The sequence below is a fragment of the Hyaena hyaena genome, unplaced genomic scaffold (assembly GCF_003009895.1).
Source record: "Hyaena hyaena isolate Hyena2069 unplaced genomic scaffold, ASM300989v1 scaffold_0, whole genome shotgun sequence".
Classification (NCBI taxonomy): Eukaryota; Metazoa; Chordata; class Mammalia; order Carnivora; family Hyaenidae; genus Hyaena; species Hyaena hyaena.
This window is the reverse complement of record NW_024080632.1, coordinates 11,625,416-11,648,888: the sequence shown is the minus strand read 5'-3', so window position 1 is coordinate 11,648,888 and position 23,473 is coordinate 11,625,416. Positions and strand designations below refer to the sequence as shown.

Here is a 23,473-nt window from a genome sequence, read left to right as displayed (position 1 = left end):
ATAGACTCACCCTCAGAAATCATCAAGGGAAGTATTCTGCTTTCAGACAGGTAAACTGAGGCCAGGGGAGGCAAAGGGATTTGCTATAAGTCTTACAGCCCTTTGACTGGGGCTAATACTACTATTAGAGCTCTGATATTATTAGATATTATTATCTATGAGACATTATGAGATAATATTAGATTTTAGAAAATGCTAATAGATATTAGATAATATTAATAATATTATTATTCATATTCTTGTAAGTAATAATACCAAAAATTCTAGCAACAATGGAATAGTTTTAGCTTCACTGTCAGGCACCCACTATGTGCCACATACTTGGCAAGCAATTTCCTGTCTACTCTAATCCCCCCAATGGCCTGATAAGCTAGATTTTAATAGTCCTGTTTTTATGGATAAAGACATTGAAGCTCAGAGAGGGGAGTGAGGCTGCCCAAAGTCACGCAGCTAATAAAGATCAGACTGAGACTCTAACCCAGAATTGAGGGAACTGAAAAATCAATAAAGAAGGCTCGTCTGGATTCCCCCTTGGAGTGAGGTTGGGTCCATATTGGCGTAGAGCACTAACTAGCACTCTTAAACCTTCACTTTTTTTACCCTTAAAAGAGTACTGAATTTCAAGTCCCAAGACCCAAGTTCAAGTTCAAGCTCTTGAGAGAAAGCCATGCAGGGCAGATGGACCCAGGAAAAGAGAGGAGGAAACCTGCAACTATTCCCAATCTTCTCTTCAAGCCCTGGATTTGAGAAGGTCTGGCTCTCTGAGGCAAGGAGCCACATGATTCTTCCCCTGTCACTCCTCTCCATTAGCTAGCTAGCACAAGCTGTGTGGCCTTGGGCTAGTTACTGAGCCTCTCTGAATTAGTTTCCTCCTCTATCCTTTGATCTTACCCAATAATGGGAGATGGGTAAACTACTTTTGATAAATGTCCATAATGGGATACTATGCAGGCATTAAAAATGATGAGGTGGATGGATATTTACTGGTATGGGAAGATACTCAGACTACATTGTTAAATTAGGGAAAAAAAACATCTGAAGTAAAAAAAACCATACCCAATATTATCCCATGTTGATTAAGACATAGTGAAAAAAAGTAGTGAGATAAGAAAATGAGAGAAGGGGAAAGAATAAGAGTGAGTTAGTGAGTTCAAAAGGCTAAACTCTGAAGTATTCACAGTGTGTTGTGATATTTTCTTTTTTGTACATTAATATTTACAAAAATTAGTATTAATACAAGAGACAAATATTAAAAGTATGTTCAACCGTCAGTCTTGCCCAGCCCTGAGTATTGTGAGGATCCAAAGAATCTGGCTCTGCATACTGTTAAGTGTCTCATACGTGCAAGGAATGGTTTGTCTCTTGAGGTGGGGAAGGGAGTGGTAAGATATGGACCAGGGTCTAGTCTACAGCTCAGTTAGAGACCTGGCAGCTTCTGTGGGTCAGGTCAAAGTCAAAACGAACCAGGATGTGAGGGGTGCTGGAGAGGGAAGGGTTAATGTACAAATCCATAAAGCTGACCCTGGGGTGGCCCACTTAGGAGACCATCTGCCGGCAGGTCCACAGCTGCCAATCCCAGGCAGGCCCTGCCTTCTCCCAGGCTCCTCCCAGCCCACACAGCTCTGAACAGCCCAGATGCCTGTGGCTGCCCCCCTCTCACCTCCCTCCTCCCACCCGGCTCTGCTCTCTGAGCAGGAGATGGGGCTGGCAGAATCAGCATGTCTCCCTCAGAGGTTACAAACCTCCTCACTTATGGTCTCCTTTGACCAACAGATAATGAGGGGGTGGTTTTCCCCATCACATGGCTAAGGAACCTGAATCTCAGAAGAGTTACGTGATTTGGCCAAGATCATCAAGGTCATGAATTCCCCTTGGGGGATAGCCCAGGCTCCTGGGGGAAGCAGCAACTCTCGCCTCCCACCTCCCCTCCCAACCCACCCTCACTCTGATCTCTGATATTCTGCCACAGGCACTGACTCTTCCAAGAGAAGTTGAAGGACTACAGGAGACCCATGTTCCAAAGCCAAGCACTCGGTGTTCAGGGCCACAGGGCGGGGATGAGACAGCAGAAGAACACTAGACGGGGGTTCAGGGCACTGGGTTCAAATCCTGACTCTAACTCCCCGCTCTGCCAAGAATCTGCCGTTCCATCTAGAAGGTCTCGGGAAACTTTCAACTCCTCCACTGGCTGTAATCTAACATCTTTCACTCCTTCCTTACCCCAGGGAGAGAGGAAGATGAGCACCTCTCCTCACATACCATCACCACGCACTTTGGAGTCAGATATTGGGCCTGGTAGACCACATGAGGAGAGAGAAAAGAGTTAACTTGAGGGGCAGATGGAGGAGGGACAGAATCCTCCCTGGAACCTGCCCAAATGTCAGACTGAGCAGTTCAGGACTGGAGGCCAAAGAAGGCAGAGAGAGACCCAAAAGCTCCCAGAACAGATGGGCCAGCCAGGGCACGAGGGGAGTGAAATGGCCGTCATAATCATAATATCTGAAATTCCTCTGGTGCATTCCCGTTTTCAAAGCTCATTCGAATCCATTATCTTATTGGAATCTCACAACTCCTCTGGACAGTAGATGGCCAGGGGCTGTGAGATCCATCTGGTAAGATGAGGCAGCTAAACTCAGAGAGGTTAAGAGATCTGCCCAAGGTCACACAGCTCGTTTACTGTCAGAACAAGAGAATCAGGTCTCTTGAATTCCAATTCATCCATCAATGGACTAGCAATCCGAGCCTCTACTTCCCAACATGGGGACTTGGTGTGATGATATATATTAGTAGTACAATCTCAACAATAATGACAACGATAAAAACAACAAGTGTTGACCACTTACAACGTGACAGGCACTGCTTTAAGCACTTAATGTATATTATCTCATTTAATTCCTATTTTGACTCTATATGGCATAGATATTACCATTAGCTCCAATTTACAGATGAAATACCCTTAGGGGCACATGAATGAAAGTATTTGCTCAAGGACACAGTTATAAACTAGTGGAGCTAAGATTCAAATATAGATCTCTCTGTTCCTTCACAGCATCACCGTTCCCAAACATCATCACACATTAGATCAAATCAATTAAACCAGAATGTCCGAATGTGGGGCCCAGGAATCCGTATTTTGTAAAGACCCCCTGGGGATTCTTTGTGCAGCCAAGTTCTGCAAGCACTGTCCTACGGTCTCCCTGGGGACTATTCCATTTATCATCTCAGAAGGGCTCCTGAGTTTCTCTGTTTCTCCAACTGCAAAATGGAGCCCCTTCAGCTTTGAGAGACTAGGATCCAGCCTCTGGAGGCTCAGGCTAGGAAAGTGTTAACCCCCACCCCCCAGCCCCCACCCCCCACTCCTACTTTGTGTGGAGAACTTCAGAAGGCAGACCAGTCCGGCTGTCCCTTCTCCTCTCCCCCACAGTCAGCTTGGACTTGGGGGGGTCTACACCTAGGACGAAGCCTGTTGTGCCACTTTTATTCTGTTTATTTCAAATTAGGTTTTTGTGCAACTGTAGACACTGGAATTTGCAGCCATGGGGACTGTAATGCGGCTTAGCAGTGGTTTTTTCATCTTTTCTGGGGAAGCCAGTTGGGTGTCCCCGAAACACAGTGAAATCATAATGGAGGGGGAGGCCTGGGGTAGAGCCAACAGAACAGAGGAAAATAGCTCCTGAAGCAGAGCCTGTGGTGTGGTGGGATCTGGGACGTTCTTATTTTCCGGGCTTTGGAAACTGTCCCCACTTATTCCCCAGTAGGAAGCAAAGAGCCTTCTCTATGCTTGTTCTCTGTTCTGAGTCTGGGGTGGGGGTAGGGGGGCAGAGTCTGAGTCCTGGCTGTTGGGTGACTTGTTGCATAGGCTGCCACACTCTGGCCCATTTCCTTGGGGCTGGAGCCTCGCCTCACCCTGACCTACCTAGTTCTCTCATCAGATCTGTCAGCCGTGGGATGGAAAACAGAGAAACCCTAATGAATGTAGAAATCCAGAGGAAAGCAGGCCTCCTCGGAGGGCTCTCTGCCTCATTCACCCTCCTCCATTAAGGAGTAGATGCCATTGACACTCCAGTGCTTTGCTGAACCCCTTGGCGCTCACCGTCCTGGTTCACAAAAATTTGGGGCACAAAGGGGGCACTCTAGGATTGTGAGGTCTAGGAATCAAAGGTCCTAATGGACACTGTTTCCTAGCGGATAGGAATAACCCCAACGGGCTCAGCTGATGACAAATGGTGGATCCACGGGGCATAAAAACCACAGAATCCTAGGAGAGCCTCGGTGGCTCAGTCGGTTAAGCATCCAACTCTTGATTTTGGCTCAGGTCATGATTTCATGGTTAGTGAGTTCAAGCCCCCACAAGGGGCTCTGCACTGACAGTGAGGATCTTGCTTTGGATTTTCTGTCTCTCCTCCCTCCTCTCTCTTTCTCAAAATAAGTAAACTTAACATCAACAACAACACCACAAAATCCTATAGTTTTGGAATCTTTGAACCAGGGGCATAACCAAGTGTGTGAGGCCTGAAGCTTATACAGTTTGGGAGCCATTTTTAAGAAAAAGAGTATGAAATCTCAAAAACGAAGTTAGGTCCTTTTGTGAATATTTATTTCGAATGAGAAGGTAACACGTGACAAAAATTTAAAAGCCAGGAAAACCTACCAACATCCCAGATCCAGAGTATAGCACTTTTTTTTTTTTATTAATTAATATTCTGAAACACATCTATCATACTTTATTCCCTACAATTTTTGGCTGTATATTCTGATCACCTCTTTGGTATTTTTTTTTTAATTTTTTAATGTTTTATTTATTTCTGAGAGAGAGAGAGAGACATAGCATGAACAGGGAGGGTCAGAGAGAGAGGAAGACACAGAATCCGAAACAGGCTCCAGGCTCTGAGCTGTCAGCACAGAGCCCGACGCGGGGCTAGAACCCACAACTGTGAGATCATGACCTGAGCTGAAGTCAGATGCTTAACCGACTGAGCCACCCAGGCACCTCTGATCACCTCTTTGTATAACAATTTTGTAAAACTGTCATCTATAGAGAGAATACAAAGATAATTCAGCATTTTCTCTATGATGGTTTGCTTAGGAAGTCTTTGGGGTATGTGGGTAATAGACCCAAAGGTCCCACTGAGATATGAGAGGACAGGAATCTTTCTGTGTCCCTCCAATCTTTCTACTGCCCACTAAAAGGACTTATTTTTGGAGCCATGCTGGGAGTGGGATCTTAACCATGTCTGGATATCCATGCATTAGAGATATCTCACGTTTAGTTGGTGACCTCCCCTTGTAACCTCTACCAGCTCACCTGTTTAACAATCTAAAACCCTTGAGGGAAAGCAAGTAGAAGATATAGGAACCGAAAAAATAAATAAAATTGCCCTCATTTTTGATAGTCAGCAATCTACACAATTGCTGACTTCAATCTTTTGCAGCATGTCCCTGAGAGCATCAGGAATTCAAGGATGTCACAGACCCTGGGGACCAGGGCTCAGGACAGGCTAGAGACAATGAGGGTAAAAAGCCCTGTATTTTGGGGGTTTAACTGGATGACACAGTTCTTGGGGAATAAGGGGAGGCAGAGGAGTGCAGCCCAAGTGAATGAGTTCAATCCACTCACCCCTGGTCCTTGACCAGGCTGTACCCCAAGGCTACAGAGGTTTCTCACATGACATTCTTACCTGGGACCCAGATATAACTATACAGAGATAATACAGCAATATGGTAGAGTGGTTATGAGTGCAAGGTCTGAGGTTCAATCCCTGCTTTATTTCTTACTAACTGTGTGACCTTGAATGAGTGCTATCACTTCTCTGAGCTCCAGATTTCTCAACAGTAAAATGAAGATGATGAAAATGTACCCACCTTATAGGGTGGTTGTGAGGACTAAGTAACATAGTTCATATACAATGCTTAGCATGGTGCCTGGCATTAGGGTAAACACTCAGTAAATGCTAGGTGTTACTATTACTACCGCTATCCAGCTTGGCCTTCCTCACCAGCTGAGCCCAATGAGAGTCCCTCCCTCGAACTTGAACCCAGAGAAGGGCAGAGATTGGCTCTCCTAGTATTATATGCTAGCACTATATCAATTAGAGTGTCTAGGGTAATTACAAAATATAATTGTATCTATTGCTGCCCTGAACAGTAATATGGAAGTAAGGCTGTCACTATCAGGAAAGGGAAAAACGTTCTGGAAAAACCTAAATAATCATTACTACAGTCCTTTATACCTGCCTTCTTATTTGGTTTGTCCCATGAATGGGAAACAGACTCTTCCAATCAATCAGGTTTCCATACCATCCCACCAGCCAATCAGACCCCAAGTTTCTGACAACCCTGGTGTCCTTTCTCATAATCTCTAAGAATTTGAGGAGAATGAATCCATCTCATACCCTACCTCTCTTCCTTGAGAGAAGAGACTGTGTCTAGTTCATTGTTACTTCCCAAGCATCCAGCACCAGGTCTGTCACATAAAACACACTCAATAAATAAGTTACTGAATGGTTAAGTGAATAAATGGGATACCAATTTGCAAAGGAGAAAACAATCAGGGGAGATTACTTCCCAAAGATAAAAAAGGAACTTTCTAGCAGCTAAGTTCTTTTCTTGTTTTCTTTTTTGTAACCAATGTTAAATAAGCATCAATCGTGGCGCACGCACTGGCTAATCAATTTGTCTATCACCATGTTTTATCCTCCCCCAAACACCTGGAAATCTGCACTTCATTGGGCAGTGTGGTCGAATAGTTAAGATCTATATTCAAATCCTGACACCAGAAGTTTCTAGCTGTGTGATTTTAATCATTCACTTCCTTTCTTTGGGGCTCCCTTTGTCTATAAAATGGGAACAACAGTATATACTTGACAACAATATGTACATTAAACATGCTAATACCTGTGAAGAGTTTAGCACAGTACCTGAGTCGCAGTAAGTGCTCAATGGACAGTAACTTATTTTTCTTTCCTTCTTCTCGGATGGAGAAAAAACTTATCAGGCAGGTGCTCACACTAGTATGTGATTTCAGGAATGACAGGCAAGCTCCTTATGAGAGAGGATGGTAATAAACTCCCTTTTACCCAGACATACTACTAGATTATAGTTCCCAGTTCTCTCAGCACCTAGATGGGATCTTGTAACTAGCCTCCACCAATGAAATGTAAATGGAAGTGCTGAGTTACTTCCAGGTCGAAGCAGTTAAGAGCAAGTGGGACCTCTCCACCCTGGTTCATTTTCTTCATCTTTTATTTGGATCATGCTATAGAACCTTGAAGCCATGTCATGGAGGTGGGTCCTTGTATGGCTACATGAAGAAAAACCCTTCTTCAACCCACATAGGACAAAGATATGAGCAGGACATAATTGGATCATATTAAGCCACTGAGATCCCAAGGTTTATCTGTTATAGCTGTCGTTCTCACCTACCCTTACTATACTTTCCTCATTTAGTGACCTTGAAACATCCAAGGTGATATCTATTCTGCTTATTTTTTTGAGGCCAAATGGTATCAGCAGCCAGCAGACATGGTCAGAGAATATGTTTCTTGGAGAAAGGAATGCTAGGAATTGATTGCAGTGGTCTGAGGGATTCATAAGAAAGAAGGGGAGGAGAAGAAGGAAGTCCTCATCTCTCCCGGGGCACTGCTTCCCAGGTTCCAATGGTCAAACAATCCCATGACTCCAGATAGCACTAAGCTTTCACTTAGGTTAGGCTCTGGCAAAATGCCTCCATCTCTAGCTGTTTCTCGAGAAAACTCAGAACAAGCATAATTACAGCCCAAGGATAGGGCTGTGCATGGCTAGATGACTTGTAATCACAAAATCTATGTTCCAATGGTAAATACATTTTCTGTGTTCTTTTTGCCTGTGCTTTTTCAGAGATGCCTCTTGAACCTAGAGAGAGTTTAACCCAATCCTGACTACAGCTCTGGCCTGGCATTGTTCAAGTGGAAACCAACACCACCAAGGTCTTGAATACAGGACCCATCATTGGAAATGCTGAATCCACTGGGGTTAAGTATATTGGAGATTTCATGGTTCCTGGGCCCGAGTTCCTTCCTTTCTGGTGATCAGGGGATCACAGAGGAGAAAAGAGGGTGCTAAGAATAAACTTGGTGCAACTTCTCAGTTGCAGACTGGCTAACTCCAGCCAGTCACCTTATAATTGTTCATCCCCATCCTTAAAAAGAACAAGCAAGGAAAGTAGTTACTCTCTCCTATAAAATGGCAGACTACACAATATATTACCTGGGTGCTTCTTTGATGTATCAGGCATATTAGGCTCTTCTTTCTAGTTTATTATCTCCAATGCTCACAGTAACCCTAGAAGAAGGTTATTTCTCCCATTTTAGAGATGACTAAATTGAGGCTTGGGGAAGAGAAATACAGTAGAGTGTAGAGATTACATTGCTCTACTATTCAAATATCATGTATCATATGTACTGTATAAAGCATGGTACAGAGCAAAGTAGAAGAATCTTTCTGACTCAGGGCACCATTTCTTCTGTGTCAAAGAATGCAAAGCAAAAGGAATACCTCTTCTACCTACCTTTATAATATGAAAGTTCATACTATAGTAGAACTCAAAGACACAAATATACATAAAGCATTCAGAAAACATAAAACACCATATAAATGCAAATTCTTAATTAATAAGTGAGTCAATTGCTTGACAAGGAGGCAGTATAGCATGGAGATTAAGCACGTGGGCTCTGGAATCTGAGGGGACTGGAGCCTAATGAAGTTTTGACGTCTTTGGAACTCAGTTTCCCAATCTGCAAAACAGAGACAATATTCCCTGTCTCATAGGGCATTATGAAGCTTTAATGAGTTACCATGTATGAAATGCTTAGCATAATGTCTGACTTATACTGTTGTAGTTGTTACTGCTGTTATAAATAACTCAATTAGCCTTAGTTTTCTCATCTGTGAAAGAGAAAAAAATCATTCTACCCATCTCATAATGCTTTCATAATTTGAAACTCCTTAAAAATGTAATATGCCAACTCTACTGATAAGATAAATCACCCCCAAACTTAACAGAGGCTGGACACAGCTGGGAAAAGATGTGGCAGAAGAAGATGGGGCTCCATGAGGAGCCAACCCTCCCCACTGCCATCCCCCTCCTACATGGCATTCAGGTGCTCCAGGCAAGATGAAGCTGGCATTGTCCTGACTCTGAGTAAGCCCAAGCAGCAGATCCGGCTCCTACAGCTTCCCAGCATCCTGCTGGCAGAACACAAAGCCAGAAATAGCTCCCTTGGTACAGGACACCCATTTCCTCCTCCTTGTCCTGCTTCAGCTCCCTGACTTGCCTGAGGAGATCATGAAATGTGTCCGCTTAGCTTGACATCTTGAGAACCAGCAGTGGGCAGGCTGGCCCTTGAGCCTGCCTTCCCTGTCATTATATGCAAAGGTCAATCTCTTTACTCTCCGAACCACCCCTTTAAGGGTGTCTAGCACAGTGCCTGTTCATAGATCTAAGTAACTATGCATTGGGTGTTGGCTGTGTCCTGGGCCTTGTGCTAGCTAACGAGTGTATGGAGATAAACAAGACAAAGCCCTCTGGTCAAAGATATACATTTACACACTAATTAGCAGGTTCTGGGATTGCTCATCTATTGATATTTTATTCATCAACCTAACAGCTTATGTATTTACCAGTAGTCATCAGAGCTGGTTAGCTACTGACTAGCATCTTTAGTCTTGGGAAAGTAACTGCATCTTTCTGAGGTTGTTTCCTCAGTTGTAAAATGGGGGTGAGGTTGTCCTGAGATTGACAGTTATTGAAACAATGGATGTAAAAAGCATGGCAGCATAGTTAGTAAGGTTGGTACTTGATCTGCTCCTTCCAAGAGCTGTAGCATTTCCATCCTGGGAAAGATAAACCTACGACATGCATACTGTCACCTCCCTTTCCTGTAGCAGTAACAGACATCACTAATCAATCAAAACACTCTTTGCTACTGATCTCAGATCCAGACCCAGAAGCCATTATAACACAGTGGCAACTACTACCAATTAGTTGAAGCTGAAGCTGTTGACATTTTCTTTTTTTTTTTTTTTTATCTTTTTTTTTTTTTTTTTAATTTCTAGGAGAGAGAGAGAGACAGCGTGAGCAGGGGAGGGTCAGAGAGAGAGGGAGTCACAGACTCTGAAACAGGCTCCAGGCTCTGAGCTGGCAGTCAGCACAGAGCCCGACGCGGGGCTCGAACCCACGAACCGCGAGACCATGACCTAAGCGAAAGTCGGACGCTTAACCGACTAAGCCACCCAGGCGCCCCTGTTGACATTTTCTATGGAACCTTTTTTCACCATCCTGCCTGAATCTGTACCCACTCAGGTACATAGGTCTATAGTTTGGTTGACACTTTAAGGAATGTCATTTTCCTCTCTGAACTTTTTTCTAGGGCTCAGTAGAGAATAACCTCCTTAGACACTGAAGGACAGGAGCATAGGTCAGATGCATGCAGAGGATGCCCATTAAATGTAGGTACTCATTGATGTGCCTGTAATCAGCAAACTGGGTTCCTTTTCTGCTGACTTGCTGAAGGATCTTTGGGAAGTCACTCCTTGTCTCTGGACAATTTTGATTTTTTTTCCTCACAGGCAGTGCATTAGTGGGACATGGTGGTTAAAATCTTGACTATTGGAGCCTTACAAGCTTGGGTTTGAATCCTGGATCTAAGTGTTACCTTGGAGAAGTCACATAATCCTCCTGAACTTTAGCTTCCTCTCTTATTAATTAGAGATAATAACAGTACCATCTCAAAACCTTAAGGGATTTAAGGAGATATGAAATGGGATAATATTTTGAGATACTGACCTGTGTGGGTTTTTTTTTCTCCCTGTATTTCCCCTTTTGTTTTTTCACCATTTAAGCAGATCATGAGTTGAAAACAGGAAGAATATGAGAGTGTTTCTAGCTTTTGCTTTTTGAGAAAGTCAAAGCCTGTAGGGGAAGGGGATTTATGGACTTAGGAGAGAGTCTTGAAGAAATACAAAGGGAAGAAAGATTTCTCCAAAGTAGAAAGAGATTGCCTCTAGGCTAGGGAGAGGACAGAGTGAAGGTGGGGGAACCCACAAGAACGGAAAGGTGCCATGTAGGCAGGAAGGATGGATGTCTCCATGGTAACAGGTGAACTGATGGCCAGTGGTCCAAGCTCTGCCAAACAGGGCAAACTTGGACAAGTAAAATAACCTTTCTGGACCTGTGCTCTCACTTATAATGTAAGGCTGTTTTTAATCACCCTTCAAGTTAGTGTAAAGAAGTAGGAAATCCTGGTGCTTAACAAATATCTATTATCCCACCTTCTTCCTCAACACCAATGATTCAGCTTGTGGTCCTCTGCATTGGCATCTCTGAGTTTAGCTCTGGTCAAGAAAATACATGGTTAACTATCAATATCTCTTGCTCCTTGTCTTGAAGGGTCATCCCTCTTCAGGGATGGTTCGATAATCCTCTTGTTGGAAAGAGCACTTCTACCATGAAAGGCACTTCCCACTGGCTGATTGTCCTTCTGAGTGATTGCCCAGTGTGGGAGGGGACCATCAGACCTGGGGGCAAGCCCTTACCCACCCCCGTGAGGTCAGCATCACTGATGGACAGACCTTTCCCCTTCTGCCTGAGCCCAGTCTTGGAGTAAGCCTCCATCAGCGTGATCATCTAGAAATTTAAAAGCAGGAGAATAGCTAGGACTCACCAGTGACATTTTGTGCTCCATATCTCACCTCTGGGGAAGAAAATGTTGGGTAAGAGAGAACTCTGGAGTAGTACATCAGGGCTATAATTCTAACTCTGACCCTTACAAGGTGACAGCCTTGGCCGAGTTGCTGAAATCCTCTGAACCTCACTTCTACCACCTACAAAATGGGGACAACGACATCTACTGCATAGGGATGGCATGAAGATAAAGTGAAATAATATCTACAAACTGCCCAGTGCAGCATTTGGTTTATTGAATAGGAGAGATCTAAAATTGCATGGCATCACTTTTATGACCTTGGGCAAGTCGCTTTACCTGTTCAGACTTTGATTCACTTTTTGATGACATTAACTCTTGCCCTGCCTGCTAATTTCTTGTTATTTATAGTTATTCCTTTTTTATATATTTATAGACAGATAAACAACTTGAGAGTAAGAGAAAATTTTATTCATTATTAGGCTTTACCTATAGTAGAAGTTCCCTGCTGGATGAGGGTATGAATGAACAATCAGAAAGGAGATATAAAATCCTTTGCACAAGTTAAAAAAGGGATCCTGGCAATCATGATTCTTTGTTTCTGATAGGAATGAATTTGGATTCATGCTCAGTGCACAGCTCTTGAGGATGAGATGTTGACCCACAGTGGGATAGAGACCCTGAATTTGGAGTCAAGAGACCCGGGGTTTATTCTTGGTCTTTATAAGACCTTGAGCCTCAGTTCTTCATTTGCAAGACGGACACAAAACTGGCACTTACTGTTGTGAGGGCCAAATGAGAATAAACGATGATGATGTAGCATTATTTCATGATATGACTTTAGACAAGTCATTTCACGTCTGCACCTCACTCATCCTATTTGTAAAACGGGAATAAATTAGTCTTTCTGCCTTCTTCCCCAAGGAACTCAGAGCATTATGGAATCTTAGGACTGGGTGTCAAGTGGTCCATATTTCAGATACTACTTGGCCATGAACCTTCTGATGCTCCATGGAGCTCCCTTTGCTCTTTCTGTGCCTTAGCTTCCCCACCCACAAAATGAAGAGGCTGAATTTGAGTTCCCCAAAGGTTCCCCTCTGGCCCTCCCATCCTGACCGCAGGCTGAATGCCAGCAACATGATGTGGGTTCATAAGGAGCTGACCAATAAGAGGTGCTGTTACGAGATGGGTTCCTGCTGGAAACAACTCTCCACCTGGTAAACAGTGGCCCTGAGCCCATCCTGCACCACTGCACAAACACCTACCCCTTATAGGAGTGGGCTGAGCCCCAGAGTCATCTGCCACCTGGCCATGCAAGGGAAGCTGGCCAAACAAAAGCCTCCTTATCAGCTGGAAGCTCTGAAACATGATCCCAGAAACAGCCAGAGCTGCTCACCTGCTCTGTTAGGCACAAGGTGGGTACAGATGGACATCTCATCGGGATTCCCAGACCAGGCTTCAGGCAGCATATGCCACAGGAGGTCTCTATGGGGCAGGATGCCTTATCTCATGGTAGGGGATAGGGTGGCAAGAGAGAGCAGTGTCTGGTCACCTGATCACAGCAGGGAATTTCAAACACAAACACGACACTGGGGAAACACCACTTCACTGAACCCAGAACTCACCCAGGCTGACTCAGGCTATGAACCTAGGGTGAATGCTTCTCCTTTTGTGAGTCTGTCTCCTCATCTGCAAAGTGAGGATCTGAATTAGAGCAGTGAGTCCTAAAGATCTTTTTTAAGCACTTTTTTAAAGTTTATTTATTTATTTTGAGAGTGACAGAGACACCGCTAGTGGGGGAGGGCAGAGAGAGAAAGAGAGGGAGACAGAGAATCCCAAGCAGGCTCCGTGCTGCCCACGCAGAGCTGGATGAGGGGCTTCAACCCACCAATTGTGAGATCATGACCTGAGCCAAAGTCAGAGTCGGACACTTAACCAACTGAGCCAGCAGGCACCCTGGTCCTAAAGATCTTTTGATCTTACATCACTCTCAGTAAGTACATGCACACTGAGGTTCCAATACATTACACATAGTATAAAACATATTCCTCAGACCTCCTCATAGAGGAGACTGCATGATCTCTTTAACTCTAAAATTCTGATGTTGGGGGTGCCTGGGTGGCTTAGTCAGTTACGTAACCAACTTCAGCTCAGGTCATGATCTCACAGTTGTGAGTTTGAGCCTGGCATCGGGCTCTGTGCTGGCAGCTCAGAGCCTGGATCCTACTTCAGATTCTGTCTCCCTCTCTCTCCGCCCCTCCCTTGCTCGCGCACTGTCTCTCTGTCTCTCGAAACTGAATAAACATAAAACAATTTTTCTTTAATTCTGATGCTCTACCTCTGTAAGTCTCTGGGTTTCCCCTTCAGTGGTATCATGTATTTATTCCTGCATACCCTCATTATTTATTCAATCAACAAAGATCAACTCTGGACCACTGTCCTAGGTGCTGAGATACAGCAAGGAAAGAGACAGATGTGGTCCTGTCCTTAGCAGTTCCAATGTTTTTCTTGCAAATCAAAGGAATTAACATTGCTGTTTTTCAATAATGGCAGTTCTATATGCTTCAGACTATTAGGTGTGAACGTGACTTGATGAGGGGAAAGTGCATGAATTCATGCATTCAACAAGCACTTGCTTAGCCTCCTGCTGTGTCTCAGGTGAAAGAGATACACCAATGAGCACACAGACATAGTCCCTGTCCCCATGATGCTTTCAGTCTCTTAGGAGAGGTACACTTTAACAATGATCTCACAAATCAATATAAAATTATAAGCATCTGAGAACCATGAGAGGTACTGAGATAATAAGAAAGTCTGTAACTCAGAGAGCATTGTGGAAAGAATTCTTGAGGAAATGGCATTTGAGCTGAGATCTGAAAGTGCAGTAGGTATAAATTAGCCACCAGCAGGGAGGGAGAGTTATCCTGGCATCATGTGCAAAGGCCCTGTGGCAGAAAGGGCATGGAAAATTTGGATGACTCAAAAAAGAGGGTGTGCCTGAACAGAAGGAAAGAAGGTAAACATTTCAGAAACCATCTGGGGAGGTGGGCAGAAGCTGGACCATGGATAATCTTTAGGCCTTAGCAGGGGGTCAGCTCTGTATTCTGCAAACCAAGGTCAGTGATGAATGGCTTTAGATGGGTGGAAGGGGAATATATGGTCTGACTTGTTTTTCAAAGAGGTTCTTCTGGCTTGATGTGGAGAATGGGTGAGGGAAATGACAGGGAAAGGCAGTGTTCTAGAGAGTGGTATGAGTTGGGATTATAATAATAGCTATTGCCTAAGCTGACTGGACATAAAACAAGATGAGCAAAATGAAAGAAAAACACCCACAGCCTTCAAAGCTAAACCACAGTGACAGGACGTAGAGCGAATAGCGAAGAACGTAGTTGTCATCAGTCAGACCCGAGTTCAGATCTTAGTCTCACCTCTTAACAAACGGCATGACCTTGAGCAAGACACACCTCACCGCCTCCCTGGTCTGTTTTTCCTCCTCTGCAAAGTGTACCAGACTATATGCACATCTGTCAAGAGCTCTGGGTTCTTATCCCAGTTCTGACTCTTACCAGCCATTTGTCCTTGAGCAGGTCACTGCCGCTCTCTGAGCCTCTGTTTCCTCATCTCTAAGACAGTTTTAAAAATACCTCTCTCCTAGAGTTGTTGTCAAGATGGAATTAGCGAACAGAGAAAACAAGCTTGCTTAGCACAGGGCTGGGCCCAGCATGCCATAAGGAGCGTGGCACACACTTTCTACTCTGAGTGAGCGTGCACACACATACCATGGATACACACACTTCAGACCCAGGTGGCACCTCTCATCCTGCAGGAGTGGTGACTCTCTTGTCAAATTCCAGCTCACTTGCGTAAGCTTAACTTTTAATGAAGCCGGAGAACAGTGATCTACTGGTGTTGCTGCTCAGCGAAGCTGTCAGCGGAGTGTAAGCCCAGGGAATCCAGCAATGAGGGGATTCTCCTGATGAGAAACATTTGCGTCCAGAGGATCTTAATATTTGTTTTGAACAGACACATGTAGACGTGAATTACTTAATGACTGTTTTAGGGCTCGGCATTGTTCCTGTATTTGGTTTGGCTTTGTCTCTATGACATCTTAATTCCGTGTTTTATTTCACGGAGCTCCGCACACAGGCTGTGGCATATGGGAGCTCCCTCAGCAAAATCTCAAATGAAGATGGGGGTAGGGAGAGAGAGGGAGAGAGAGAGAGAGGGAGGGAGGGAGAGACTGAGAATAAGCAGACTGTAGCTTCAAAGGTGTGCAGTGAAGGGGGGCGGCTGGGTGAGAGGGATAGTCTAAATTTGCACGCATGGATACGAGAGATAGACCAAACCCTCACTGTCATGGGAACAAGATTTGCCACTGCTATTTGGAAGTCTAAACAGTGTGTTTTTCAATTTCCTAATCTGATTGATCACAATCAGAGAGATTGTAAATTTCATGCTTGTCCACAACACATGCAAGGGCCCAGCTAAGCTTCTAACACTGCTATTCAAAGTCATCCTGGCTGCATTCAAGTCAGTGAGAGGAGCCAAGAGAAGCAGATCAGACCTAGGACCCTGAGAGAGGGCAGGAGCCCCCAGGTACCCACTGCCTCCTCCCAGCCTAGAAGCCGAGGACCTGAGAAGTCCTTAACTGGCTTACAGTGTTAATTGCTTGATATGTTTCCTGACTGCATCGAGAAAGTCATCCCCTCACTCACTCTGCTCCAGCCACACTGACTTCCTTGCTATCTTTAAATACACCAAGCCTGCTTCCACCTCAGGGCCTTTGCACTGGTTGTTCCCTCTGTCTCAAACACTTTCCCCTCAGTTATCCTCATGGCTTGCTCCCTCCTTTCATCCAGGCCCCTGACCTCTCCATCCAATCAAGGAGGCCCCGTTCTCACCTGCTGTCCCATTCCCCTGCTTTACTCTTCTTTATAGCACTCATTGCCACCTGACCTTATATGACTCGTTTGTTGGTTTCTTCATTTCTCCCTCATGACAGCAGGGACTTGGTGTTGTTCACGGCTATATCAAGTAGGAGCTCAATAAAAGTGTTCAATTAATGGAAACATAACTTTATTTTTAAGCCATATGTGGCTTCTTCACTTCGGTGATTCATTCCCTGTGGTTTATTTTCTCTTTGACATGTGTGGGCTCACTCCAATCCCCCCACCATCAGTGGCTGCTCAAGGAATGCAGACTGGATTTTGTTTCAGCCAGAGCTAGACCATGAAGGATGAGAAACCTAATGGCCCACACCAGAGTCTGCATGCTTGAGCCAATGACACGGGAGTTGGAAATTTTATATAACAAGGGCAGTTCCTTTCCACAATCCTCCTTCAATAGTACTCACTATGATACCCGCGCCCCCCCCCCCAGCAGATGATGTCCCTTCCAGACAGTGTAAATTGTTTGTTTTTCTGAGGGGAGGAAGGTCTCTTTTGACCTAGCAACAAAGACCTTAATCATTCTGATCATTGCATTTGTAGGTAAAATTAACAATATAAAAGAATCATTCCCATTTCACAGATCAGACAACCAAGGCTAACTGTGTGACTATCAGCAAAAGACTTCATGCCTCATGGAGGGTGCCTCCTTGCTCTGGTTTTCCATGCCTCCTTTTCTTAATTCCTACCTATATTACAGTACTTAAGACAGTGTGCCTCATGTCATACGTACTGGTGTCTGTGCCGACTTTTCCCGCTAAACTCTGAGGCCCTCCAAGGGAGAGACTGCATTTCATTCATCTTTTCCTCCTTGATGAGCCTGGCACGTAGTAACAATAAAAACTATAATTTATTATTAATAGTAAGAGCTAATATTGATAGAGCCCTTATTGTGTGCCAAACAGCACTTTCCATAAATTAGCCCATTTAGTATTCTTAACAGCTCCTGGAGGGGCTGCTATTATTAGCCCCATTTTATGGATGAGGAAACCAAGATTGAGAAGGTCAAGTTCTTGCCAAAAGTCATGTAGCCATTAAGTGTCTGAAAACAGGAAAAGGAAACATGTGTTTTGATCAGTTTGCCATTGGAGTCTGTCAGATTTTTAAAAAAACAGCTCTACACATCACCAGTGGCTCTTTAGGGAATGCTAAAACCATATCAGAAATGAATACAGAGCACTGGGGTGGTCAAGTGGTCAGGCGAAGGAACCTTGACCATCACCACCAAGCAGCCCGTCCAGCTTAGGTAGTAAGGGGCTTATTAGCACTGTCTCTCGACATCTCGTTAGGTAACTCACATCTCGGTAACAAGAACACATTAATGGACATCTTGGCCAGGCACTGTGACATGCTCTTTATATAAATTATCTCGTCCACCCTTTACTATGACCCCATGAGATCAGTCTTTCACAAACAGGGACACTGAGGCATAGAGAGCTGAAGTGATTAGCAGATTCCAAGGTAGGAAGGAGCACTGCAGGATTTCAGCCTGAGCAGATCTGACTTCGGAGCCCAAATTCTTAACTGTTCCATGTTCTGTCACATCTCAGATCAAGTCTTGGTAACAAGCAATTAAGAAACTCTGGTTTTGTTAAGCCCCTGAAAGCCTTTCCACCTCACAGGAAGTTAAATCCAGCCACTCTGGAAGAAAGGATATTTTTAAAAATTTATTGTGCCCCTGCGGCATGCTGGAGGTGCTCACAGTGCAGAAGGCACATGACCCGGCTTTTTTCCTTATCACAGGAGGCAGGCTTTAGGGGTGTTCCCGCCTCTTTTTTCTCTGGTGGCCTGGAGTTGGGGTGGAGTCACGTAGGCTTGGGAAACACTTCATGTGGCCTTTAGTCCAACCTCCTGTACCCACACCAGCCGGTACGTCTACTCGCTCAGCCAGACAGACATCTATATCCAGAGAGCTTCCTTCTGACACTAGTCAGAGTCAAATCTATCTGCAAAGTGTGTGTCTCTTAGGCTGCGTTGATCAGAATCCCCAGCCTGTCAGGAGTGGGGGTGGGCTGGGAGAGAGCGAATCTGATACTGGATTTGGACCGCGTGGACTCATTCAATTAATGCATCCAACTTTCATTCAATGTCTACTGCAGCCCAAGTCTCTAAGGCAGCACAGTTGCCAAGTGAAAACAGCCATGTCAGAAATAACCCTCCCACCCCCACTGACCCCTGTATACCATTCAGCAAATTTCACCTTTCAGAAGGAGAAAGGTTTGACCTGAACAATAACACTCCCTTTCCAGGGAAAAACGATCATTCGTTGCCAGGGCAAACATTCTCCACGACACTTGGTACCTTGATTTTTAACCACAGGCTGTCAGGAAATCACCTCCCAGCTGGCCCTCACTCTGTATCCCAGGACAGAGTCAGCACAAATGTGCTAACTGATCTCTTGGCACAAAGGGGGAGTCTGGAATTAAATGGTTCAAAGGCATTTTTCCTGCTTTACAATTTGGCCATCTTTCTCTTTATGCAGTAAAATCTCCAATAGTTTGGAATTTATGATCCTTTAGACAGACCTGGGCTAAAGTCTGCTTCTGGACTATTCTGCAAAGAAAGGATTTTCGAAGAAAATTAATAGCTTGCCAAAAGAATAGTAAAGGGAATTGCTTATTCTGCCTAAGAGGGCCGCCTTTCTAGCCCTTTACAAACACTCCTACATGTACAAACAATTGATATGCTAATTTCAAATGTTTTTTTTTTTTTTTTACTCACTCATTAAGTCCTCAGCTACCTTTCCGTGATATGATTATTACAGTTGGAACTGGCCTCAAACACTTAAGTTTTCCACCTTGAGCCTAAACTTTTTGGTACAAACTTTTCTGGACCAAATAATTAACAAAGAGAACTAATTAATGTCAAGAAAAATGACTACACTTCTTTGGTGGAGACAAAAGAGGGGTCTCTTATTCTCCAAGTGTCTTACTGATTCATGCTGACTGTCTTCCAACTGGGATAGGGTGAGGCTTCACTATGGCGACCCTACGTCCTGTTCTGGTTTCCCTTGTTAATCTTCCATCCTGGAATAACCCCTCACAGCAAACCTCTTCACTCTTGATATGAATAATACATTATTTTGGAACTAGGGATTCAAACTGTAATTTTCAAGGAGTTTGAGCCTTATTTAGATTGGCAATAGTACCTGGTCATCGCTACACCAATGAAAAGAATACTCTTTGTGATGTTCTACCAAATCCATTCTGAATCTAGACAATTCAGCAGTCCTCCACTCGTGAGCTAAAAAAGTCCTATCAGAAAGCAGCTAACCTTCCCTCAGGGAAGAGAATTGTGGGACCACTCCCAACCCACCTCCTGTGTGTTAATTCTCTGTCAATGCATTGCCTGTCAGGAGCTGAAATCCCACAATGTTTACTGCCAGCATTATTTGGGGGAGAAATGGGTAGGCCTAAAGAACACAATACTAAAAGGAAATGTTCATTTCCTTTGGCCATTATAAACTCTGAGCTGTTTGTTTTAGAAGCAATGTCTATTAAGTAATCACTATGCACCATACACTGTGGGAAGTGTTTTACCTGACTCAGTCATCGTAACTCAATGTCTGAGATGGCTACTATTATTATTTCTGTTTTCCAGCTGACAAAACAGACTCAGCAAGGTAAAGAAACTTGTCTGAGACACTCAGCTAAACGGAAGAGCCAGAATAGGAATCCAGGTTTGTCTGAAATTCAAGTCTGAGCTCTTAACCACTATGATATACTGCCTCCCACTCTGCTATACTGTTCTGACATTTGAGTCAGACATCTGCTTGCAATTTGATACATATAAAGCTATTGCCTCATCAAGTATGCCTCATGAAGGGGGGGGGGAGTGGAGGGGGAGATAAGGGGAGGTTTTGCTTGGAGTATGATTGTATGATGTATGCATAGTGCTATGAAATCAACCAATTGAATGTAAGCTTCTATCCTGGTACTAAATTATCTTTAGAGATAGACTTAAAATATCCTGGGGAAGTCCATTCAGATGAAGAGTAACCCTCATCTATAAACACGTATTAAGTGTGTAACCAACAGAACTGTCTGGTGCTTCATCAAACCCCTTCCCCCGTCTCCCTACAGATCTGCTATGTGCTGGGCTTGATTCATGAAACTAAAAGACATTTCTGATGAGACCAAGTCCCTAGCTTGCCTCTAGAGGAAGCCACTGGGGCTCAGCTGATGCTATGCCAGTGTCTCTGTCCCTTTCCTTCCTGAGAACTCAGCTTTGGAAACATGGTACTTCCACTGTTAAGTAAGCATGCAACATTAGAAAGGAGGTAGAAATTGACCTCCTCGCTGGATATGGCTGGCTTCAATGAGAATGGGGATGATTCAGGTTTTATAGACAGTCTGTTAAAAGACGACTCAAACCCAGCCTTCCATGAAGACTTGGATACAAATGCTCCCTGCTCAGTTTCCACCCCAGACCAGGAGTAACAGCTGTAAAATGAATCTATTCTACAGAGAGGCCACACCTGTTACTGAAGTATTGAAGGGGATCCTTCCCAACATGACATAAATTAAGGGCTTATCACTCAGACTTTCACTCCAGGAGTGGTTTCCAGGGGGAAAGGAGACACAGGACATTAAAAGATACCTAGAGAAAAATGATACCTGGGGGAGGAGGGTTGGCTATGATAAGAGTCTCAGATGCATGATATTGAGATTTGCTACAGAGAGCATGAGGGCTAGAAGACTTTGGGCAATTCACATGATTGAGAATATGACCAAGAAAGGGGCATGACAGTCACAGACAGACAGGCGAGGTGCCAGGTCAGGTGGACTTAGGTATTTTCTGTATTAAAATACCACCAGGAATCTCCTCTCCTCTTCCTGCATCCCTTAAATATATGGAAGACTCTGAACCAAATGTTACACTTGCAGTTTTCAATGAAATTATCTTTAGTTTCTTCTAAAAGGGCATATTCTTTGGCCAACACAGCAACTGATTTGCCAGCATAGGTTCACTCCAAAGGTGGAATGGATGTCTAAAACTCAGGAATAAAACCGCTGACGTCAAAACTCTTTACAAGGAACCTTTCTCCAAGCAGAGAAAAACCAGGGTTTTTTTTTTTATGGCATTTGGTGTTATGATTCCCTTTCTCCAGTCTGTGTCACAAGGCATCCCCCCCACCTGCAAATACTGGCTGCTGCTGCTGCTTGAAGCCTACCACATCCTGATTCTAGTCCACCCATTCCCAATAGGAAGTACCCAATTTTCTAAAGACCTGTATAAGCTAGGTTCCTATCAGACTACGAAAAGTTCTCCAGTCTGAGTTTGCTTCTTTAGATATGATTCCCCGTCATTCACCCCACACCCACTGGAAAGTTCAGATCCAGTTGTGCCAGAACAGGCATTCTGTCTGAACCACTTTCACAGACATGTTTTCAATCTACTCTCTAATGTAGCCTGCCAGGATTGATAAATCCTCCAAGTGGTCTCCCCTGGTCCACTTCTTTCTTTTTCTCCCACTGAACCACTCATCCAACACCAGCAAAAGATGAGTTTTCATACTGCCTTGATTTTCCCTGACAGAGGGCACAGCCTTCTTCCTTCATTTTCAAACTCCTCTAAATTGAATGCTTTAGGAAAAGAATTGGGTTTTCTCTGTCTTGGAATGTTCTCCCCAACCTCCTCTCTCTTTCACCCCACATCCTCTTCTCCTTCTTTCTGCCTTTCTTTTCTTTCCTTATTCTTCCCATCACACTATTTTCACCATCTAAGGGTCTGCTCTCATCCTTGAGTTCAAAGCAATCAGATCCTTTCTGAAAACCAAATAAAACTCTCCCAAGATCATCTTCACGATCTTGGAAGTCTCCTCCCTGACTTTTGAGCTCAGGGTACTGGTTTTGGATGCTGGAGAGGAGAGAATTCAGCAGTGGTGGCAGCCAGAAAGGCGTGGAGGAGGGTGCTGTTTAGGGTGTATTTGAGGGAACAGCATATGGGCTTTTGTCAAAATGCTCAGAGCTCGCTAGTTTCTGAGCTGAGTATGAAAATGTACTCTTACCTCTGAACACTGCTTAAGCTGGTTCAGCCCTCATGTTCTCTTCTTGTACAACACGCCCGACCACCCTGAATCCACCATTCCTTTGCCCCCCTGTCCTCTGAGCTCTGATACCAAGAAAAGTTTCTTAGTTAAGTCCTATCTCTACCTACACCGCCCACCCTAAGAAAGCAAAACCTCTCAAATAGCAGCTGCCAGGTCAGCAGACCATTGAGTGTTGCTCCCCCTGAAGACTCCCTGTCCCTTCTCACCAGCCTCCACCTCACACAGGCAATTAGTTCCCATGTTCCAGCGGGAGATGCCGGGTAGTGACGGGAAAAGACAGGCGCCCTGGCCCAGCCACCAGCATCCACCCCTCAGGGCTCTGGGGCACACAGGCCAGAAGAAAGGATCATCAGGGTCTCTTCCGTCTTAAGAAGGAGGTCATTACCTTGGCAGCGGCTTGCGGGCTGTGATACTGGCGACAATGATGCTCTCGGGACGCGGGGTGGCCACAGCTTTAAAGGTTCCTCGCCAGAACTTCTCAAAAAGCTGCTTCTCGCCTTGCTGAACGCTCGCCATAGCCAAGCCGAAGGGGCCCGGGGCGCCCGGGCGCTGTCCGAAGTGCTGAAACGTGGATTCCAAATAGGGTCACGCCGGGCTCCGGGCTCAGTCCGTGTGAGACCGAGAGGGGTGGGGTGGGAGAGCTCGGGGTTCAGGGCGGGGGATGGGGCGCCTCAGCCCGGGCCGGCAGGGGAGAAAGCAGGCTTATCCACCGCCTTTCTTCGCCTTCAGTGCTGTCTCTGGGCTGAGGTCTGAGCCTGCTGAGCCTCCGCGCCCCAGGAAGGGAAGGCAGGGCTGGC

The 23,473-nt window shown here is 44.8% G+C and overlaps 1 protein-coding gene across 1 annotated transcript in view; it reads right to left on the bottom strand.

The window, feature by feature from the left end:
- Positions 1-23,192, bottom strand: part of SRRM4 (serine/arginine repetitive matrix 4) — a 147,673-nt gene extending 124,481 nt beyond the window's left edge. The window contains exon 1 of the mRNA XM_039221263.1: positions 23,062-23,192. Within this exon, the coding sequence (XP_039077194.1) occupies positions 23,062-23,192 (131 nt within the window). The remainder of the gene's footprint in view (positions 1-23,061) is intronic.
- Positions 23,193-23,473: the final 281 nt, after the last annotated feature.